The sequence below is a fragment of the Gossypium hirsutum genome, chromosome A05, assembly GCF_007990345.1.
Source record: "Gossypium hirsutum isolate 1008001.06 chromosome A05, Gossypium_hirsutum_v2.1, whole genome shotgun sequence".
In the NCBI taxonomy this organism is placed as follows: domain Eukaryota; kingdom Viridiplantae; phylum Streptophyta; class Magnoliopsida; order Malvales; family Malvaceae; genus Gossypium; species Gossypium hirsutum.
Window position 1 is genome coordinate 1,540,274 of NC_053428.1, and position 24,668 is coordinate 1,564,941.

At 32.0% G+C, this 24,668-nt stretch overlaps 2 protein-coding genes across 2 annotated transcripts; both read right to left on the bottom strand.

Annotated features, from left to right (window-relative positions):
- Positions 1-1,211: 1,211 nt before the first annotated feature.
- LOC121229217 (uncharacterized) lies at positions 1,212-4,655 on the bottom strand. Its single transcript, XM_041112774.1, has 8 exons — positions 4,386-4,655; positions 3,172-3,280; positions 2,941-3,067; positions 2,697-2,810; positions 2,391-2,589; positions 2,248-2,293; positions 1,882-1,957; positions 1,212-1,560 (listed from the first exon to the last, which is right to left on the bottom strand). Exons 2-8 carry the CDS (start codon positions 3,226-3,228, stop codon positions 1,316-1,318), a joined length of 864 nt encoding a protein of 287 aa, XP_040968708.1. The 5' UTR covers positions 3,229-3,280; positions 4,386-4,655; the 3' UTR covers positions 1,212-1,315.
- Positions 4,656-17,903: 13,248 nt separating this feature from the next.
- LOC121229218 (uncharacterized) lies at positions 17,904-21,437 on the bottom strand. Its single transcript, XM_041112776.1, has 5 exons — positions 20,910-21,437; positions 20,339-20,489; positions 19,459-19,664; positions 18,506-18,679; positions 17,904-18,332 (listed from the first exon to the last, which is right to left on the bottom strand). Exons 1-5 carry the CDS (start codon positions 21,090-21,092, stop codon positions 18,246-18,248), a joined length of 801 nt encoding a protein of 266 aa, XP_040968710.1. The 5' UTR covers positions 21,093-21,437; the 3' UTR covers positions 17,904-18,245.
- Between the last annotated feature and the right edge of the window lie 3,231 nt (positions 21,438-24,668).

A 24,668-nucleotide genomic window follows, 5' to 3' on the forward strand; every position in this document is an offset into this window, starting at 1 on the left:
CCAACAATGGATAACTTAAATTTTTTTTTAAAAAAATTTGTAGTATGAAGCCTTTGAAATTTGAATCAAGAATCCGATGATACATTATATGAAAATGGGAAAATAATAAGGGTGTGAATGAAAAATCATTCAAGCAAATATTCTTACACAACAAGGTAATTTCAGTTTCCACCACAAGATGTGTATATTTTGATTGAAAACAGTGGGAAAGAATAAGGAAACGACAGTCTAGAAGTCTATGATAACTTCATCTTCTTGTTTTTGATACTGGGGGTTGATTTGGTAGTATTCAATCAGAAAATGATGGGAATCAATCAGTACTCACAAGAGAAATGGGCAGAAGGACCCTTGGGTTGGGTAAAGGTTAAAAGAAAGAGGGACCAATGTTAAGTTATGGCACATGAACCTTGTTTGTCTCTATCTTTTACTAACATGTGGTGTCTGTGGATTCTTTTCACATTTGCTAGTGATTTCAAGAAGACCCTTCTTTTGTACAAATTTAAAATGAGAGGCTTTTATTTGCAATTGTACCATTTAATAATTGAATTTGTTTTTGATTACACGTACATGATGTCTAGATAATCATCGTACTTAATGGCCATAGCAACTTCATACCCTTTAATGTGTATTGATTAAGATAGTATTTTAATGGAAAAATTATTAATTAGCCTGTTAACAACATTTTAAAAATTAAAATTGAATCATCAAAAATTTATCAAAAATTTTATCATATTAAATTAAAGCTTTCTGTCACTGTCATCTTCCTATACAAACATTTGACTTGTGTATCCCCAACCTTAAACATGAAAGGAACATATTCAAAAATTAAATAAAGAATTTTATATAATTTAAATAATAAAAAACTACTTTTTCTAAATATTATATACACCCTTCCCATTATTAGTCCAACAAATTAAATATGATTTATTCTCCAAGTATTTTCCTTCTATCAAAATACCTAATCCCTATCATCTTCTTCTCTTCTTAAAAATGGCACCATCGAGGGGCTAATATTTGAAATTAAAGATGGTTAAAACTGGCAAGTGATCACTTATCCGAGATTAATGTAAGAAATGGAGGTTAAAGCAGTGGCTTTGGTGCTGAGTATGGAGATTAAATGTTGTGGCAACATTGGTGCCTATCCATCAGCTAAAGCCAAGAATGTGCAAAATGGGGACATTTTTCATGTTCCTGATTCTATGCTCGAACAATTGACTTCAAATTTCAATATTTACTAAGATAATTACAAATGATACCGAAGACGGTAACCATCACTAACATTTGTTAATTAAAATGAATTCTTGAGGTAAAGGGTTCAATCATGTTGATACAGTAGTTGATAAAATTCATCGGCATCGTTGTTCTCTGCATCGTCTTCCTTCAGTTGTAACTGCAGCTGTTGTGGTTCTGCAGGATTTTGGGGGGTCAATCCGGTCCATTGATAAAATGCTTCTCTTTGGTTGTTCCAGCTCGCATCTATCTTTTCAACTATTTCGCTTAGAGGTTCCTCGTTTTCTGATATATGCTTTATGTTCTGGACATCCACCACCTTTCCAGCCTCTTTAAGAAGAAATTAAATTGAAAACAGAATAAGAAAATTGAATTTACCAACAACATGGAATCATGAATTCATGGATATGGATCTGAGGAAATTGTAACTGACACACGTAACATAATACTTATAATATTAGCCAATATATCATACGAATCTGTTTAATCTTAGCTACATAAACACGGTTGTTTACTAATGACATGATCAAGGTCCTGGTTCTAAATGATAAGAATAACACCATCCTGGATCTAGAGTGGTCTGCTAAAAAGAATCTGCAGTCATGTTTAGGCATATTGTAAGAGTTCACAGATTAACAAAGCATAACGTACCTTCAATGGCTTTTCTCTTCGCCACTTCATATTCGGTGGACATTTTCTTTAGCATATTGAGGTCAACCTCCCTACCCTAGTACACTTAGCGTTAAAGCAAGTATCACATAATCGGAAGTAGTTTAAAGCAAATATAATTTGATAAATAGATTATAAGAACACATTCATGGCAGCAATTGCATACATTTCAAAGCTATTGTTGTCTATAGACTGAAAGAGTACGAGTGAATTTGACCATTTGATAACTAAAAGTTATGCACAAATGTCATCTGCAATGCACAGGATCGCACAATTAGAAGGTATTTATGCCCCTTCTAATAGTTATGTTTCCTCTTGTTATTTCATATAACGAGTTGTATAACTTACCAAGTCCATTGAGATGTATTGCTCGATCGCAGTATCGGTAAACAACCTATTAGTGAAAAGGAAACCAGCAAAGACATAAAGAAATATTAAAAATTTATATGTATATCATATCGAACTAGTAAATGACAGTTATCAGAACCTACTTCTCATACGCAACTTGTATACGTGCATCCTGTAATTTCGTCAAACTGTTAATCCTCTCACTAACTGAGCCTTCATTTAAGTCCACAAACCCAAACAGAAACATATTTGTTTCCATCATCCTTTTGACCAAAGCAGGCACTACTTTTATACCCATTTCTTTTGCCTCAGCAACAAGGGTTTTAAGTTTCTCCATCTCTCCTGTTGATTAAGGACAGACAAATGAGGAATCAACATTGACCATTATTATTAAGTGTTGTAAATGCCGTTCAGTGGGAAATAATCTGAAGTAAATTGTGCGAACATACGGAGTGAGAGATAAATCTTGAAAGGCGGTTTAAATGGTTGAGTTTCATAGAGGCAGTAGAGGCAATAGAGTCCTCCAAGTCTGCAAGTTAAAGAATCAACATTGACCATGTGACCTGCATAAGATAGTCAGCAATGGGAGGAAAATTCATGCTTAAAAACACAAAAACAAAGGCAAAATTTCCCCATTTTAAGAACCCAAAAGTAGTAAAAATTACAACGAAAAAAGAGAGAATTTTGACATACTGATAGTGTGGGCATAGAGTGACTGCATAAAGAAAGCTAGGTTTGTAGAAGGACTGGCCTCGTAAATGTATGAGAATTTCATGGATAACCATATTCTCTTCATGTCATTCAAAGTTGATGATTCACTCTGTAAACACCATATCTAACAATTACTATCAAAACTTTAAAACTAACAGACAAATACCCAGACCCAAAATATTGATAAAATTGAATAAATAATAATAAATTTACCTCAACAAACTCATGAATAAGATCGTCAATATCTTGCTTGAACAGACACAAATCCATATTCAGTTTTTACCCTTGGTTTCTCCCAAGCTAACCCTCGTATCTAGTCATCCTGCGAATTTTGATGGAAAAAAAACGAAGCAATATGAACAGCATCCAAATTTTGCCCAATATTTTTTCTTGAAATTTTCTAAATCACTACCAAGTTTGAAACTTTTAGTATGATGGGCCATTAGAGTTTCCATCTAAGACCCGAAAGTTTTATTCTTTCTCATTCTATTTTTTCCCCTAAATGACTTATTGTGGTTGGGCTGAAATTTTTACTACTAATTTGGGGGTTCTTCGGTTTCTTGAACTATGGGTCTCATGTGGATTCACTCTTCAAAAATATCCTAAGCTGATCTTTCTATAAAATAAAACCTGTAGTAAAAGTATCAAAAGTATCATGTAGACCTTTGGATTGCATTTTATCCTCTCTACTTAAATTGAACCTTCTATTAAAAATCTCACCCATGTATTACTGTCTGGTTGATTGAATTAATCCCTACATGTCAAAAGTTCCATCCATTCTACTGTTTATTAGAAAATTCATCCATTTTTTCAATCCATCTATTTTACTTGAATTAGTCTGGCAACACAAGGTACAGGTGGCTAGGGGAGAGCATACAGTTGGTTCAGTCGGTTTTTATTGAACCGACTCAAACGACCTAACTTGTGCTAAACCGATCAGACCGAAATTTATTGAAATAACCGATCTAACCAAACAGAATTTAGGTCAGTGTTCGGTCCATTAACCGACATAACGGAATTTTTTTGCTTCCTGATTTTTTTTTTCTTTCAACCATTTTCAAATAGCCATGTAGGTATCAAATTTATACAAAATGATTTTATGAGTCTTAAATTTACTAACTGCTCATAAAAGAAATTGCATAAACTAATCAAATTAAACCTCAGTTCGAGCCATTGACATTTCTAAGGCATGTTCAATCAATTGACCATTGAAACTTTGATAAAGACCCCAAATCTTGAAGTAGCATAAGCATGGAAGTTTTACAGAAGCAGTGATACTTAAAAATGCTCCGAAATGAGTTAAAGAAAGAAAAGACAAGTAAATGCATATAGATAAATGGGAAGAAGAGAAAAAAAGAACTTCTGGGAATTACCAGAAGTACGTTTTTAAACACTAATATTTCTTCCTTCTTCTTTTTCATTCTTACCTTCGGCTTTGAGAGGAAGATGAACGAATGGAGGAATGGCAGATTTCGGCAACGAAAGGGGGAAGATGAACGCCGAGTGGTGCAGAAGTGTTGGCTGGCCGCTGGGTTGCAATCACACTTTCGGTAACGGCAACGAAAGGGGGAAGATTTTGCTATTTACGGGGTTTTTTTTAATTTGACGAAGAAGAAGGAAGATAATCGGGAGTCAGCAGGTAAGGTAGCAAAAGCCAAAAGGGAAGGGGATGTGTTTTTCAGACAATTAGGCAGGCTAGATTAGGGCTTTTTTTTTAATTTACTTGGGTTTTAACTTTTAAATTATTGGGTAAAGTACATGATTAATCACTAAACTATGGGTAAGTTTTCATTTTGGTCACTTAACTAAAAATGTTACAATTTGATCACTAAATTATTCAAAATTTTTCATTTAAGTCACTAAACTATTAAAAAGTTTTTATTTAAGCCATTGGACTATTAAGTTTTTCTTTTAAAGTTCCGCCAATAAGCTCCAAGTAACGATTTGACAATCAATACTGTAACAGTCTAATTTTCAGTGGTATTGGAAATAGAGATTTGAGATCATTAAATCCGACGGGTGAGTTGAAAATTTAATAAATTAATACCTATGAGTCAAATGTGAATATAAAAGCATTTTTGAATTAGTGAATTTAGTGATTTAAAAGAATTAATTAGGTAAATTGGGTCGAGAATGAGGTATCGAGACCTCGACTTCATAAATCGAGCCATAAATATTTTTAAAAATATTTATGGAGTGTTGGTGAGGTAGTAATAAAATTTAGTCAGAAAATTTTAACGTTTGGATGGTTAATTAAATAAAAAGGACTAAATTGAAAAGGGTGTAAAAGTTGCTAAAAGGATTAAATAGCTCAATTGTCAAATGAGGAAAGACCTAAAGTGCAAATAAGCTCAAAGGAGATATTTTGGGCGGCAATAGCTGAGAAAAATCAGGAAATGGGTGAAATAAGGGCAAAATTGGAAAATTGATAAAATTGGCTAAATAAAAATGGGACTAAATTAGAATATCTAGAATTCTCTTCATTTCTCTTCATATTCATCAGCTGAAAAAAATCCATGGAGGAGGGTTCAAGCTGGTTTTCATACTCTAGCCTCATGTAAGTTTAATTCTTGCTTTCTCCTTGACATTTTATGTTTTTGGACTTTTACAATTGGGTCCAACTTACTATTTCATTAGTTTTTGATTCCATGTCTAATTTTTGAAGTTGTTATGGATGAGTGCTGGAAGTATATGATGATTTGGCATGGAATTAGAGCTTTAAATTGTTTATATTCTGATTTTATTGAAAGAATTGAATAGAAAGTGAATGTTTGGGACCTAATTGTAAAAGAGTTTGAAGTTTGAGTTTTATGTGGAAATTATGAATTTCAATAGTTATGAAATAACTTATAATGTCTAGAAAAAGTATTAATTGAGAAAATTATCTTAATTAAGGGGTCAATTGAGCAAGGACTGAATTGTATGAATTGTGAAATTTGGGGTAAAATAGAAATCAACATTTTGCACTAAAACTGTTTTGGGCAGCAGTAGTAGTTTAACTTTGAAAAATCACGAAAAATTGTAGAAATCGAATTAGAGGATGAATAAAATATGAAATTAAAGCTTATTGAGTCTAGTTTCTTATAAAAGAAATTATGTAAGCAATGGATTTGTAAATCATGAGATACAATAACTTTTGTGAGACAAGGTTAGAATGATTTTTGGTTCCCCTGTTCTGAATTTGAAAAATCATAAAAAATTGGATAAAAATAATTAGAGGCTTAAATTTATATGTTTAGAATCCTGAATGAGTCTATTTTCAAGAGAAACAAATGAGGACATCATTCGAATCTTGTACGAGAAAATTAATTTTTAGTGAAGAAGGGTCGGAACTGTCAGACAGCAGAACAGGGGAGACTTCAATGAATAAACTGTATTAATTGACCCAACCAAAAATCATGAAATTTTTATGGTAAGAAGATATATGAGTCTAGTTTCTGGGAAAATTTATGGATCTTAATTTGGAGTTCTGTAGCTCAAGATAAAAATAATTTAGTGACTATGACACAGATGGACAGCTTAAATATTCACATTGTAACACCTCCTAACCCCAAACCGTTACCGGAACGAGGTTATGAGGCATTACCGGACATATCAGACAACTTACTAATAATTTACAATTAATATAACTTTTATGGTATAATATAATAATTGAGTCCCTATCTTGAACTCTCAAAGTTCAAGCACGTGTTAAAAGTAGAACGGAACTTGTTCGAATATTCAGAATTTTTTTTTTTATAAAAATTTCGGTCTGCTTATTTTTACCTAAAACCTTCTGCAAATTCAAACTAAAACAACCAGCACCAATTTTTCACATTCATATAACTAATATTTATATCATTAACATAATTTCAACTTAATAACTATCATAGCATCATTCAAAATTGATTAAAAACTTCATTCATTTAACAACTTAATGTTCATGTATCAAAATATCATATACTTTTCTTACCATTTCATTTAACCATCTAAATCTTATAATTCAACCTTCACTACCCAAAGTAATATGCATATTCAAGTGACTATATAACACCTATGTACATGCCACCTTTACCCAAAAGAAAAATATACATCACCAAATTTGTGTTGGAGTCGGGAATGTTCTGGATGCTGACCGGGACACTTGACTTCTACTAACCTGCGCACGGAAACAATCGTACGCTGAGTATGGATATACTCAGTGATATTACCATAATTCAAATTATATCAACAATAGTAAAAACATAAATATTAAAATACCTAACAATTAATGTCATATGTACTAATTCATAAATCAATGTATTTTCTCAAACTTAAATTTATATCACTTATGAATATACATTTCATACTTTTCTCTTATTATCACAATTCCAATTTCAATTCGTAATTCAATTTATTTTTCTCGTTTCAATGCCTCAAATTCACATTTCAATTTTTCACCCTATTAACGTAACTCGGACTTTGGCGGATACACGGATCCAACCAAACACACCTGATACGCCCTGGCCTCTGTGATGAGAGTCGAGTCGTTGATGTACCCGATCGTGAATTGGAGTAATATCAAGGTTTGTCGAAGATAGGTTAAGAAAGAAGGGATAAAGGCTCAAATTTAGTTCAAAAGGGGTTATGAAGTGTATTGAGGATGATAGGTGAATGAAAACCAAGTATTCAAGTTGAACCAACACAATATAAGTGTGTTAACCCGGGACTTATACGAATACTTAGGAAATGTTAAATGTTGTATGGATGGAAAACGAATAAAATGGAACCTTGACCCACTATCAAAGATGATAGGAACCTCGGTATAACTTGAACGCCACACTTTGGATGCAAAGTGATAAGTTCGGATAAGAAGAATGGGTTGACGCCACAAGGGTTACTTGATAAGTCAAACGAGTCTTTGGAGAACAATGAGAGTTGTAAACAATCTCACAAAATGTAAAAACATTAGTTCAAGGTTCTTCTCCCTTTTTACAATGAAATTTAACACATATTTATAGGCAAAACAAAAGGGTAGCCGAATGGGTAAAATTGGAAGCCAAATTCGGCCACGGTGCTTCCTCAATTTGTTCCTTAAATTATGCATGATGTTGGCCAAATGCTTCCTTAAATTCTTCCATGAATTATGCATGATGTTGGTCAAATGCTTCCTCAAATTCTTCCATGAATTATGCATGATGTTGGTCAAGTGCTTCCTTAATTTGTTCCATAAATTATGCATGATGTTGGTCAAATGCTTCCTTAATTTCATGCTGTTCACCTCCACATTAATTCGGCTTTTATGCTTGTTGCAGTCCACCTCTTCTTTGCCGTCCATGTACATTGTCCTAGCAAATTCAACAAATTTACTTAGCTTAAATCGCACACATTAAATAATTGTAATAAGGCAAACACATTTATGCTAGGTAATAATTAAAACAATTTAAACATGCAATAAACAAACATAATTAAAATGTCCAGATTTCTTAATTAAACACTTAGTAATTATTTGAGCTAAAATAACTAACTCAACTAATTAATTTATTCCGGCAAATTAAATTAAAAGAGCTGAAGAGCTAATAACGAGCTCAACGAGTTAAATTGAGCTTGAATGAGCTGACTTGAGCACGAATGAGCTAACTTGAGCTCGAATGAGTTGAACCACACGAAAAGAAATTCAAATGAGCTAAAAATTTGCTTCATCTTGCACTTGGGGCCCTCGTGTTTAGGCCAATCTCGACGGCGTTGGGTTGTGACATTACATGATGCGATCAGGATCACATCATACCCTCCCTCTTGAAGACGATTTGTCCTCAAATCGGGCCACTTGCTCAAAAAATTTTTTCAAGATCTCGAACCCTTTTGTTCATGACCCGAATAGAATCATTTCCAAAACTTTGAAAATCACGAATGGTTCGAGAAAATTTTGAATTATTTCCACGCCCTCCCTCTTTTGGAGGGAACCATTCTGAAGTGTCACCTACACAAGAAAGAGATAGGTTAGTGACACTAGAAATCATAAACTCAAAAGGATTTTTAACGATCTTATTCAACAAGTGAACATATGAGTCAATACCGGGATCAAAAGTAGAAGTTGGTCTTACCTTATCAAAATGAATTAAAAAATTCATTGATTGCAACAAACCTGGGTCACAAGGCACTTGATAGCTATAATTTTTGAAGTCAACTTCCCATAGTTCGAATCCTTTTGACAACAATTTAAAATGATATGCACCGGGGTCAAAAACAAAGTTTCCTCTTGCCATTCCAATTTGATATGACAATTTCAAAATCGGTATCATAAAAAGGAAACGATGTAATTTTAAGTAATGATTATGCAAAACATGTTCAAACCTTTTAAACCACGACATGGAGCAATTTTCAGAATCACAAATTAGATAATTCACATGATCAACAGAAGCAAACAAATTAGATGTCAACTTTTCATCACACAATCCCAAATTTTGTTTGTGTTGTTTTAATCTGGTTTCATCATCAAACTTGTAAACATCAGAAATATCATGAGGAAAACTTTTCAATCCATCATCCCAATCAAAGTCATTACCAATCAAAAATTGATACTTAGACATATCAGGATAGGAAAGTCTTCTACTAACTAATTCTTCAGCAATCTCAACATTATCATGCATATGAATTTGTTGAAGTTCGACTAACATAGAACCCTTACCATGCTTACCTTTAGGCGCTGGTGGAATAGAGTCATCTATGATTTTACCTTTCTCGACTAATCGAAATCGTCTCTCCTCAGAAAAGTATTGAAGTTGAAATTGATCGATGGGATTTCGAGAAACCTGAAAAGTAGAAACAAAACAAGGAAAATTCATAGGATGGTTAGTAACAACACTCCTTTCTTGTTCACTTTCATCTTTTTCGCTTATTTCTTTTTCCAACTCATTTTCAAATCCTCTTTCCTTTACCATATCACTCATTTCTTTTGCACTCTCATTTCTTCCTTCAATCTCACTCTCTTTTTCAGTTTTCTTTTCTTTTTCACACTCGTTTTTATTCTCAATCTCATTTTCAATTTTCTTTTCTATCTCACACTCATCTTCTTTTTCTTTCATTTCTTTTTCATTTTCATTTTCTCGCTCGCGCTCTTTTTCTTTTTCACATGCTATTTCAATTCCATTACAAAAGTAGAAATCATCAAAATGAGAATCCTTTTGTTGAGAATAAGAAAAGGATTCTTCATACAAATGACAATCATCTCTTTGTAATAAATCTTCCGTAGCCGAGTACTTTGACACTCTTGAAACACGTTCGCCTATTCGTAAATAATCCTTCGTAGATGAATAAATTGAGGCACTTGTAGAGACATGTTTACCTTTTCGTTTATTATCTCGAAAGGACTCAAACTCGGAGTTTGCTTCTCTTGGTCTCGAACGCATTGTTGAATAGAAGTCTTGATAAGAGTCTCTTGTTAAGTAGAGTCGTCGAGATGATCTTAACTCCGTCTCTTGACTCGATGAAATTTGCTTTCGTTGGGCTCTTTTCTCTATTCGATTCAATCGATTATGCAATTTATCAAATTTTGATTTCACCATTCTACGCATTTCTTGCATCAAATATTGGAATTCTGACTCGGAAAATTCTTCTTGAGACATTTTTTTTTGCTAAAAAGAATAAGTGTTTAAAATAAAAAGTAAATACCTCACCACAAAACCTCGCAAGACACTCGGAAAGAAAATTTTCACTCCACTCGCGTTTACGCTCGCTTTTGGCTTTTCTTCTCTCGAATGAACTCACACCAATCACTCTTGCCTTTTTCCACTCGATTTTTTTTACCTCTCGAAGTTCTTCGCAAACTAAATAGACGAATCAATACCGTTTGTCGTCGGCTTACAAAATTGAGTTGGCTTGGTGGGCAATGATGTCGGAAATGGTAGGCTATCAAACAAAACTTAAAATGAATTTCAATCACTTTTTTTGTTTTTTTTTTGAATTTCTCTTTTTTTTTATTTACGGATCTTTCACGTTCTTTTCGTCCGCGCCTAGACCGTAGGCAAAATTTTTTTTTTGATTTTTTTTACGGATCTTTCACGTTCTTTTCGTCCGCGCCTAGACCGTAGGCAAAATTTTTTTTTTGATTTTTTTTTACGGATCTTTCACGTTCTTTTCGTCCGCGCCTAGATCGTAGGCAAAATTTTTTGATTTTTTTTACAAAACCATAATATCAAAGATGATGATTCTTACTCCGATTCGGCTAGCTCTGATACCAGATGATACGCCCCGGCCTCGGTGATGAGAGTCGAGTCGTTGATGTACCCGATCGTGAATTGGAGTAATATCAAGGTTTGTCGAAGATAGGTTAAGAAAGAAGGGATAAAGGCTCAAATTTAGTTCAAAAGGGGTTATGAAGTGTATTGAGGATGATAGGTGAATGAAAACCAAGTATTCAAGTTGAACCAACACAATATAAGTGTGTTAACCCGGGACTTATACGAATACTTAGGAAAGGTTAAATGTTGTATGGATGGAAAACGAATAAAATGGAACCTTGACCCACTATCAAAGATGATAGGAACCTCGGTATAACTTGAACGCCACACTTTGGATGCAAAGTGATAAGTTCGGATAAGAAGAATGGGTTGACGCCACAAGGGTTACTTGATAAGTCAAACGAGTCTTTGGAGAACAATGAGAGTTGTAAACAATCTCACAAAATGTAAAAACATTAGTTCAAGGTTCTTCTCCCTTTTTACAATGAAATTTAACACATATTTATAGGCAAAACAAAATGGTAGCCGAATGGGTAAAATTGGAAGCCAAATTCGGCCATGGTGCTTCCTCAATTTGTTCCTTAAATTATGCATGATGTTGGCCAAATGCTTCCTTAAATTCTTCCATGAATTATGCATGATGTTGGTCAAATGCTTCCTCAAATTCTTCCATGAATTATGCATGATGTTGGTCAAGTGCTTCCTTAATTTGTTCCATAAATTATGCATGATGTTGGTCAAATGCTTCTTTAATTTCATGCCGTTCACCTCCACATTAATTCGGCTTTTATGCTTGTTGCAGTCCACCTCTTCTTTGCCGTCCATGTACATTGTCCTAGCAAATTCAACAAATTTACTTAGCTTAAATCGCACACATTAAATAATTGTAATAAGGCAAACACATTTATGCTAGGTAATAATTAAAACAATTTAAACATGCAATAAACAAACATAATTAAAATGTCCAGATTTCTTAATTAAACACTTAGTAATTATTTGAGCTAAAATAACTAACTCAACTAATTAATTTATTCCGGCAAATTAAATTAAAAGAGCTAAAGAGCTAATAACGAGCTCAACGAGTTAAATTGAGCTTGAATGAGCTGACTTGAGCACGAATGAGCTAACTTGAGCTCGAATGAGTTGAACCACACGAAAAGAAATTCAAATGAGCTAAAAATTAGCTTCATCTTGCACTTGGGGCCCTCGTGTTTAGGCCAATCTCGACGGCGTTGGGTTGTGACATTACATGATGCGATCAAGATCACATCAACACCAATATGGCACCCAATGCCTCATCAGATAGTTCGAAGTAATAGTTGACACCCAGTGTCTCATCGGCCTAGCCGAAGTAAAGTTGGTACCGAGTACCTCATCGAATCTATCCGAAGAAATATAGTGACACCCAGTGTCTCATCGACTCGAGGTTGAAGTATCCCTGAACACTTCCAATCCTATGGCATGCCAACTATATCCGACTCAGCCCGACTAGTTAATAGGGTATTCAATTCACTTTCTCAATCCTATATCACTTTCAATTCACAATTCAAATCACCAATCATTTTTCAATCAATACGCTTCTCAAATAATTACATATTCCATAATTCACTTATTCAATTCAATTTGATTCAATTTGCATCACTTTCATTTTCACTCAATATTCATATCAATTTCACATACTTACCTCAAGTCTTACTTACCATACATAACAATAAAAAAATTTCAGCAATCAATAATAATTAAAATTCGAATTATAGTAATACACACCGTAATTCTCCCGTTTTAGTACTCGATGACTTTCTCCTTTCCTTTCGATGCTGATGCTTCAGGTTCTTTGTTGGCTATGAAAATAATAATTTATAATCATCAATACAACATGATTCAATTTAATTCATGAGCCTAAACATGCAAATTTAACCATTTTTAATGTATATATATAATTTCACCATTAAGCTGTCTACTTGAGTCATTGTTACTAAATTATTTATATCTTGAGCTACGAAACTCCAAATTAATATCCGTAAATTTTCCTTAAAACTAGACTCATATATCTTTTAATCATAAAATTTCCAGAATTTTTAGTCTAGCCATTTAATACAGTTTATTCGTTAAATACTCCCCTGTTATTTCATTTGACAGTTCTGACCTCTCTCTACTAAAACTAAATTATCTCATTGTACAGAACTCGAATAAGGTTCTTGTTTATTTATTTTGAAACTAGATTCATTAAGGAGTTCACATATATAAATTACACTCATAATAATTTTTGTACAATTTTTAGTGATTTTCCAAAGTTAAAACAGGGCATCTCGAAATCACCCCGAACCAGTATTACAAAATTTCAAATATCTCTTGATTCATCAATTAATTGCTTACATTGTTTCTACTATAAGAAACTAGACTCAATAAGCTTTAATTTCATATTTTTTTCATCCTCTAGTTCAATTTATAAAATTTTTAGTGAATTTTCAAAGTCAGACCATTGCTACTTCCCAAAACTGTTTTGATGAAAAATGTTAATAACCAAATTTATAACACCAATTCACACCTTATTCCTATTCAAATTTCATTTAAACTCAAATTTAACTATTAAATTTTCAACATATTTTCTTAATTCCGAATTTTCCTCAATCTAGTCCCTAAAACACAAAACTTATAACTTACTTTGCAATTCAATCCTTATATCTATTCTAACTTGAATTTCGTTCAATTAAACCCCTATTTCATCATTTTATTCAACATGAACTTTGTTTAAAAACCTAAGAACTTCCAAACTAACAACTTAATTTCATCAAAAACTTGTTTTAAGACTTCTAAAATATCAAAATTATGAGAAAAGGACTTGATTGAGCTTACCAATTAACTCCAAGCTTCATAAATCTTATTTCCCCTTTTCTTTCTTCTTTCCTTTCTTTCTCCCCTGTTCTTCTCTGTTTCGTTTGCTTTCATTCTGTTTCTTTTAACTTATTTGTTTCTTTTATATATAATAATAATATAATATAATATAATATACTTAATTATTAAATAAATATATATATATTTTTAATCAATAAAATCTTTGATATTTTCCATGTTAAACAGCCTCAGTTATAGGAAATGGTTTAATTTCCTCTTAAGTCCTTCTAATTTTTCTTTAATCTATAATTAAACTTTTACTCTTATTCAATTTAATCCTTTTTACTAATTACTTTAAATTAAGCTAAATTTACTTAATTAAAACCTAATTAAACACACTACTAGACTCATAAATATTTTTAATAATTATTTTCGAACTTATTTCACTAAGACGGAGGCCCGATAACACACTTTTCTGGTGCCCACGGATTTTGGGTTGTTACACACATAAGTAGATAGTGAAAATTATGGATAATGTTACCTACAAGTGTGTTGTTTATACTAAGGATGTGGATGGAGAGGAGGAGGAGGAAAATATACAAAAATATATGAATGACTCATGTATAAATTGATCACATGCCTGATTATAATCGATAAGTGTTGGATTAGAAATGATATAATGTTTTATTTGGTATAGTTATTATGAAATTATGATTATCGTTATAATACAAAAATTGAACTTGTGAGTTTATATGGCTAAATTTTAGTGATTATTTGTTAATTTTATGAATTTCATGATGTGTTATTTCATATGTATTGATGATAAAATCGTGAATAATGTAAAAGCATGAAAATTGAATAAATGATCAAATTGAGTATTTCAGTTCAGTGACAAGATGAATTGAAGGAAAAGACCATGGCTGGACCATGGCAACAAGTGATAAGTGATAGCTTCGGCTACACTTATCTGATCCAGGAAAAGTGAAAGTGATAAGTGATAGCTTCGGCTACACTTATCTGATCAATGACAAATGACAAGTGAAAAGTGGTAGCTTCAGCTACCTGATCAGTGAAAAGTGGTAGTTCTGGCTACCTGATCAGTGAAAAATGGTAGCTCCGGCTACCTGATCAATGAATAGTGGTAGCTTCGGCTACAAGTAACAAGTGACAAGTGATTTCCGTATAAGACCATATTTGGGATATGGCATCGGTGTGATATATGCTACTGTATAAGACCATATCTGGGATATGGCATAAGTGAGATATGTGATTAGTGTAAGACCATAGCTGGGTTATGGCATCGATATATGAATATGTGTAAGACCATAGCTGGGCTATGGCATCATTATGTGAAGATGTGTAAGACCATAGTTGAACTATGGCATCGAGAAAACGAAGTACTCAATTTCGTAAGACGTTCACTAATTTGACAAAGTTTGGTAAGTGTTACATGGAATTATGTGATACAAGGAAGTACGAGTTGATAAGATACGAGTATAGAACTTGGTTGATAAATGAATTCATTTGTGATTATATAATTGTTCATCTTAAATGTACTGTCCATATGTATTGATAATTCAAATGTTTTAATGAATAAAATTACGATATGGAATAAATTGAACATGAGACAAATAATTATAAAATTGAACTCGGAATTCATGAAAATGACGGTTATTGATATATGGAGACATGAGACATTGATATATGAATATGGACAATGTTTGATAAATGTGTTCATTCATAATTATAGAATTATATACCTCATGTGTCCTATTTGCATAAAGATGATATTTCAAATACTTTGGTTGTTTAAGCTTAAATATGAAATAGTCTGAAATCAAGATAAGTTGTTATGAAAATATATTTAGATTACAGAGATATAGCTGATATATGTTGTATGATTACATAACGTGAAATTGTGTATATATATATGAGAAATTGAATGAGAATTAAGCCCATACACGTTTCTTGTTATTTATATGAAGTGTACGACTGACAAGGGTGATGAAGTTATAAACAGAGAGTTACACGGGTTGAAAACACGAGAGTGTGACTCTCCAAAGTGTGAAAATTTTCTAAGTGTTGCAAAAGTTTCATATGTTTACGGTTTAGTCCCGAACCACCCTGAATGTATGTTTTGGGCCCCGTAGGCCCATATAAGGGACGTTAAACATATGTATGAAAGCTTTTAATTTAGAAAAAATTTTATGGCTGATTTTTTTACATGATTGATCATATTAAGTTTGGTAATGCCTCATACCCTATTCTAGGCTCGGAATACGGTAATGGGTGTTACAAATACAATGGATTAGTACCTATTGTTGAGTAGAAGAACATACTTTAGGTCCAAGTCAAGAACATACTTTAGGTCCAAGTCAATTTGACTATTAGTATTAGAGATCGAAAAAAAAAGATATTTGAATTGTTGTTCGCAGATTCATGATGTCCAAAGCTATTTCATGAAAAAAAATTGAACTGTAGAAGAAGAGCGGAAAGTGAGCTTTCTTTTGTGCAGGCAATACAAACAGAGAAAGCCATATAACATCGATTTTAACAGCCTAGTGACTTAAATAAAAACTTTTGAATAGTTTAATGACCAAATTGTAACTTTTCTAGTTAATTGACTAAAATGAAAATCCATCTATAATTTAGTGACTAATGGTATAGTTTACCTAAATTATATGGGTTAATTGGGTTTTTAATCACTTGGAATGGTTGGGCTAATTTAAATTGGGTTAGTTATTTAGATGGGTTTAGGGATTGGGTTTAGTGAATTTTAACAAAAATATATTTATTATATAATTATATAATAAAAATATATTTTAAATATAATAAAATTAAATCGGTTTATTGATTGAATCACTTTGACAATTTAAAAATCAAAACTAGACTGAATTACCTGTAATAATTGAGTTGTCTATCGACAAAATCACATAAACCTATAAAATTGAAAGGATCAAATTGAATTAGTTGGTTTCGTCAGTTTAAACCGATCAATGCTCTCTCCTACATGTGGCAGACCAAATGTCATTATATGATTATTTCATAAGTCACGTCGACACTTAACAGTAAAAATAGATGAAACTTATAATAAAATAACTAATTTACTCTTTAATCTAATGTATAAAAATTAATATACTCATTTTTTAAATAAAGAAGATAAAATACAATCCAACTCTTAATGCAAACTATCTCATAATACTTTCACTGATACACTGCCGAAACAAGCTAATTAGTGGAAAATAAGGATATTAGTATTGCGTGTGTTTTGTACAATGATGGTGCCTTCTCCCTATAACCAATTCACCATCCCCTTTGGAAATCTATGCAAAATCCAAAAATTAACTATACATGATTTACAATTTTGTCAGCTTTCAAAAACAAAGAACCTTTTTGTTTGATATAAAGTAAAAACGTTCTTGTCTATTAACAAGAGATGAAATGGGTTAATAGCTTTTTTTTAATCAATTATCACAAATTTGAAAGCTACAATGGAAATCGGGGCCTTTTAATTTTATGTATATTCAATTTGGACATAAGATGAGAAGTTTAGTTGAAAGAAAAAAAAAATCCTTAAATGATACGAGATCCTTTATTGTTAAGGAACTTCATTTTGTTTTTCACCGAATTAATCAAGTAATGCAAAAATTGTTTAGAGTGTATTTTTATTTTTTTAATAAGTTTTGATCATATCTGTTTTTTTTTTGACATATGTTTAAAACCATCCATAGCCTCTAACCAGCCCATAAATAGGAAGATAATGTATTTCAGCGCACTCGAATCCAGTCCTCCTGCATTGTTGCATACCATTCAAGCTAAGATTCAATTAACCACAGAGAGAGGAAAATTACTCCCAAAATAAATTGCACAAGGAACCATTATTGTGGGTCAATAGCATGGTCAATAGTAATATAGAAAGAAAATGTAGACTTGTAAGTATTTCCATTTGCTCTATAGGTTATATGGAGCCTACCAACATTTTTTTTACTATCAAATTTCCAGTTCAAGTAAATAATCGGAAAGACAAACTACCATGCATGTCTTTCGTTAAAATAATAAAGGCTTGATCTTTTGACTGGAGCCTATTTGTTTGTAAAATGAGAAAGAAAATATACACCACCCGGTGGCAGCATACCTGTTGATGCACATTAAGATTATAGCTATTGGCAGCTTAATATTGTTAGCAAAGCTTTTGCCAGGATTGGAGGACTGAGTTGCACACAAATCATCTGCAAAAACCATATCCAAGAACTTCTAGAAAACATCGGGGTTGAAACGGCCCGGGATAGAGCTACTTTGCTGAGCTTGCTTCAAGTGCATTGTCAATGCATAGTTGTTTACCTGTTGGGGCGTCAAATGATCAAACAACTTTCATCAGATTCCGGAACAATTAAAGCCGTAAACTTTGTCATAATGAGACGTGAGTAGGCACATGGATAATATATGCATATTAATACTCTCTGCAGGTGTTCCAACTTCCTGTGTGAATCAAAAGTTGAGTTCATGAGACTAACCTCAAGGGTTCTTAACTGCTCTTGATACTGAGATGCTAGTTGCTTCAGATGCTGCAACTCCTGACTCTGATTTTCGTACTCCTTCTGACGCTCATGCTGAACGGCAACAGCTCGTTTCAGAATAGTATTTTCCTGAATAAGTGCTTCCAGTTGTTCTTTTAGCATCTTATTTTCCTATAACAACCAAATACCAATTTCAGTATCCTCAAACAACCTTTTTTTTTTTTTTTTCATTTTCCTAGTAAATTCATCATTAGTCATTAAACTTTGACCAAAATCCCATTACCTATCCTCTAAAATAATTGAAGATATAGTTAAGATGAGAAATACAATTTCCTATCTCTATAGATCTTTAGTTAATTATACGAGATCTAGCCCCAATATATGATTTCATCCATCAAATAAAATAGACAAAAATATGCAGCTACCAAGTAAGAGACCACAACAGTTCATGTTAGCAACATATAACCATCACCTGCAATATCCATTGTTTTTTTTTCTTTTTCTTTTTTTGAAATTTTTTATTTGATTTTTGGCTCAGTTATTGCGAGTGATTTTTTGCTTCTTGTACTTTGAAAGTCTGAATTGTGTTTTTGGGTGTGGAGTTGATTGGTCTGGGGGGTGGTTGGTTTTGATTGGTCTGCGGTGACAAAAGGTTTAGAGTTTAGAACAAGGCCTTCTATTTTGTTTGTCTCAAAAATGCTGATTACAGCCATGTCATTTTTTCGTTAAATTTTAGGATCAAACATGTCAGGGTCACCAAATTGGTATAGTTAACAAAGTTCAAGACCTTATTGATAGAAATTAAAGTTTTGTGACCTAAATGAGATTTTTGTCAAACTTTAGTTACCAAAAGTAACATTTCCTCCTCTTTTTTCCCATTGAAGTATGGTGTGTAGCAGGGATCAGAGAGGAGATAACTAGTAGCAACTTTAACAGTCATGAGAACCAACCTGGTGGAAATTTTGGGCCACCTTTGCTCCAGCTCGTGCACAAATGGATTTCTCCAAAACCTCCAGTGCTCTCGAAGCACGTGCTCTGGCATCATCAACGTTAGAAGCATTTAACATTTCCCTAACAAAAAGGTCCACCCAATCTGAACCATCCATAGCTTCTGGAGCTGTCGGTTCCTTAGCCACATCTCCATTGGCTGCTACACCTACAACAGAACAATGCTCTTCTCACTAAGCAACTATTGATGCAAAAAGACTAAAAGCCAATTCAGTAAAGTATAAGTCATAATTCTAGTTTTCATGGCGGCTCATTCTAATAAACTCTAAGCTAGCTAAATAGCATAAAAAGTAAATGCAAGAACATAAGCTGTAACTTCAATAGTAATATATTCACACATCAAATTGCTAAGAAAGTTTTACATATTGCACGGTAAATGTGTGCTAGTTTCTGGTTTCCACAATTTGTTTAGTTGATTTGAGAAAAGGAAAAGGGGCACAGGAGGGACAGCTGGTCATAAACAACTCCAAGCCTTGGAGTTTCTTGGTGAATCATACAATACTAATTACCCATTCTTAAGTTCAGACTTTGTAGCAACACTCACATAGGCACCACCAAAAGCGAACTACTTATTCAAACATGTTACATGGATCAAAGAACAAGCTTTCAGGTTATCATTTCAATACCAATATTCAATTGTCTTCAATTATTCCTGAAAACAAGTACTACCACAAACCTTCTTTGCTATATAATCTCAAGAACTGAATCCAAAGAGAGATGTAGAGCGTAGTTAAAAATCTTGGTCAATCCAAAAGCCACAAAATTGTCAGGGATATCAATCTCGAGTTATCAAAATTGAATCAAAAGGATTTTCGTTCATACCTTGAGCTTGAAGTTCTTTTAATTCCACACCAGTTTTATCATCAGCGGCAATTGCTGCATTTCTATTAGCAGATCCTAAACGAAGTTCATTCAAACGTCTAATAGCTGAATCCAAATCGTCTCCGCATTCTCCAAGTACTCTCTCGAGAACCTAAATCATATTATTTCATTAAACTATTACGACAAAAAGATCTTATCTCAGATACTTAAAAAAAAAAATTGATTCTCAAGTCAGTTGAATTTACATGATATAATTCAAGTTTTTATGCATAGACTGTCACTTTACAATTTATAATATGGAATTTGATCTTTGAACCTGGAATTGTGTTAATTACAGAAAAAAAGGGTAAATCTCAAGTTTTAATTGAAATTCGAATTCTAACTCCAAATTCTTTTACCATAAAATTCCGCCTCGAAATTCCATTCTAGTGACAGAAAGCAACTAAACATTAGAATAAAAAAACATAACAAGAAAATTGAATAATAATTTCCATTTCATATTCTTTTCCAGATATTAAAAATTAAACAAAATAACAATTTTTTTATAAAAATAAAAAATTGAAAATCTTACCTGTTTATCCATTTCAGGGAAAATAGCTATCAATTGATCGGTCAAAAACAAAGGAGGCGGCGAAGAAGGGGAGAAGGAAGAAGAAGAAGCAAAACGAGAAGAACAACGGATTCTCTTAGAAACGGGAGGTGACGCACTCAATTCCTCAAAGAAAGATCTCTTCCCTGAAACTATGGCAGACATGTTTCAGCCAAATTGCCTGCTCTCACGGCCTTTTCTTTTCTTTTTTATCCCAAATCCGTCCTCTCCCTTTTAAATTATATTATCTAAATTCAGTTTCAAAAACTCCGATCCGATCGATCTCGATTTCTCTGAAAAAAAACGCAAAAGGGCTTCAGAAAATTAGGATTCGCTTACTCTCTATCGTTAGCAATTTGATAGAGAGGAATTCTTGTTGTTGTTGTAGCATTTGAGGAAATCAAAGAAATTTTATTTTTGCTATATTCTCTTTTCTTTTTCCTTTTAATTTTGTTATCGTTTATTATCATGGCTGGGATGAAGACGAGGAGGCAGGTAGCAGCATCAGCCTGCCAGAAAATTTAATAAAAAGATTATTTTAATTGGATCGGGTAACACCGATGATTAGATAACTCACCACTTAAAAATAGACACGTCAGGTTCATTTGAAACGTGTTCTTCTATGATTGGGTTTAGACATGGTTAAGAGAAGTTATTACTGGAAGCATCTTATTAGGTTTAGACATCGTATTCTTCCTTTCATGGTTATGGGTTGGGTTTTAAGAGTTGACTGCATTATGCATCTCTTAATTAACTTTTATTTTAATTGATCTTTAAATTTTTAAATATCTTAATTACATTCTTCAAACCTTAAAATTCTTTTTTTCCTTCAACTCTATTGCTTTTTATCTTTTTGTTTTACCCGGTGACGGTGTTAGTTTATAGATTGGTTATTATTCACTTTTTTTTTTCTATCAATCTTTTCTTCATTTCTAGTTCTCATTTACTCTTTCACGTGTTTTCTCTTCGATCACTGACAGTTTTTTTTAGAAAGTATGTCACTCTTTATTAATTTCTTAATATATTTATATTTTAAGAATATTTTAAAATAATAAATGATTTTATGAGTCAATTTAGACTCGTGCTGTCTTAAGTTTTATATGTTATTTTGTTTGTTTTTCTATTGTTTAATAAGTATTCACTTTTAAAAGTTTTTATCTACTCTTATAGTACGCGTTTTAATATTGTTTATGCATGTAGTCTTGTTTTTGCGAGTGATTTTAGGGTTAGTTTTGTCATTGTTTTCTCTAGATTGGTGGATACTCGATTCTTTTGCCAATTTGTGTTTGTCGCTTTGGACCATCCGGTGCTAATTTTCTCATTGTATTAAGTACCTGCAATCACTCAAGATGTGTTCTGTTTGAGTTATGACAGAGCCAATTTTTAACGTGTCATAATATTTTATCGATGCTAAGGCTAAAGCCGAAGCCTTTGTTGTGTTGATGGAATTTGACTTTTACCACTTACAATGGTTGTTTGTTATCTTCCCCCCGAATTGTATAGTCTCATTAATTGAATAAATTTAATGAAATTACCTTGTAAAAAAATATGTTCTTGAACTATTAATATTATATCAATGAGGTTAAACTATTAATTTAATTATCAAATGACACACATGTGACATAATTTTAAATAAAAATTTTAAAGAAAAGTAAAACATCATCGCATTACTTTAAAAAAAAAGTAAAAATGAAAAGAAAAAAGAGTAGAATATAAATTCTGTAAAAACTTTAAAATCAAAATTTTTACATCTATTTTTACTATATTTATTTTTCTTTAAATTCTTCATTTTAAGTTATATTACATATGATTTAATATCTTGTTTAATGGTTAGATTAACGATTTTAGTCATGAAAGGAGTTTATTAATATAACATTGATAGTTTGAATATGTAATTAAAATATTCTTTTAAAGATTGAGGACCAAAATTTAAGAATTTTAGTACAATTAACTCAGATTTTTATTTATTTATTATTCTTTTCCTCGTTTGTTGGGTTTTTATTAATTATAAATAATATAATAGTTTAATAATAAAAAGTAAATTGAATTGTGATTACTTGAATTAAGAAAAAAACAAATAACAAATTATTATATAACCTCCTATTTATATGTATTCTACAAAATAAATTAATAAATACTTTAAAGTAAATAAATAACGCATGCCAATTATTTTCTATATTTTATAACGATGGCAATAAGGGACCATGCTTTTATCAAAAGAAAAAAGAAAAGGGAACGATGGTACACAATTGGCTCAGCTCTTGTAATATTTTAAAGCTGAGGAAAAAAAACCGATTAAATAGAGAAATGAGTTGGTAATTTAATTCGGTTGTATTTAATTTTAGTTAGATGATGTTATTGAATTGCATCAATTCGATTTAATTTTGATTTATTTCGTTTGACATCGAAGCCAAAAAATAATATGAAAGTTCAAACTGAACCGATTTAGTACAGTTTAATAATTATCGATTTCTTATTTCATAAAATAAAAACAAAAAAAAATCAAATGTCTCGATTAAAAAAACCAAAAAAAAAAAAAAACTAAATCAACCAAACCCATCTCAACCTAACTATTTATTTGTCAGTAAAAGAGGAAAAGATGAAAAGGAATTTTATTATTGAAACTTTTAGTTTTAATATGTAAATGTAAACTTGAATGTTTTATGGTTCAATCTGCTTTAGCTAAACTTGTGAAAAGCGACAAAGTTGATTAATGAATTGCGCTCTTTTCCGTAAAAAGATATATATGTTGGGGTTGGGCAAAATCTAGTAATCTTTCAGGTTAAGTCCCTAAATGGCTAAACCCAGTTTTGAAAAACTGTATTTGGATATTAATTTATCACACTATAAATTTGGAACAAAGACCCTTGTAATAAAAATTAGATTGTATTTTATTTTATTTATTCAAAAAAGAGTGATTAGTCTTTCTATGATACATTTACTGACAAATTTCGTATTAAAGAGTTTTAAGAGAAAAAGGGTTCTATAAGTATCAATCAAGAGGGTCTAAAAAAGCTTTCCACATTAAAATAAATGGCCTGAGTTTATTTTAGAACCTCTATTAACGCTATTGAAGTTTTATTTTTTCTCATATAGCCACTATATGATAGAGCAACTTTAAAGCTCCAAAAGTAGGATATCTTGTTTGCCCAATATGATGAGGTTGAGTGGGCTAAAACTGGTGAGCCTAGATTATTGGTGGTGGGGATCCAAAGCTGGGTTAGTGGGGGCAATGGGGTACCCCTTCTTTCCAACAAGGGACCTTCCCAAATTTGCTTTTCACTCACCCAATGTGTATTTCTTTGAATGCCATTTTGATTCTTATTGTTTATCCATGAAATGACCTCTCACCAAAACTCCCCCCACTCTTCCTATCCAATTATAAACCCAAACCCAAAAACATTTCTTCGTATATGAAATCACCAATACATATATTTTGAAATTTTAACATAACTTTTTTTTACTGATTTTTTTTTAAATATTTAACTTATAAATTAAGTCTTAGTTGAACCTCAATGGCCCAAAACCCTTTTTAATAGATTCTCCTCTTTTCGTATAGAAACATATTCAATGTTAGTTGATCTAAAACTTGTGTAATCACAATATTAATAACATCTTCACATATTGATTGAACTGATAAGATTAAAGATTTTTTTAAGTCCCATAATAAATGGGTTTTATCCAAATTTATTTTATTTTAATATTCTAATTTTCAGTTTGGTTCTAGTTTTGTACTGATTT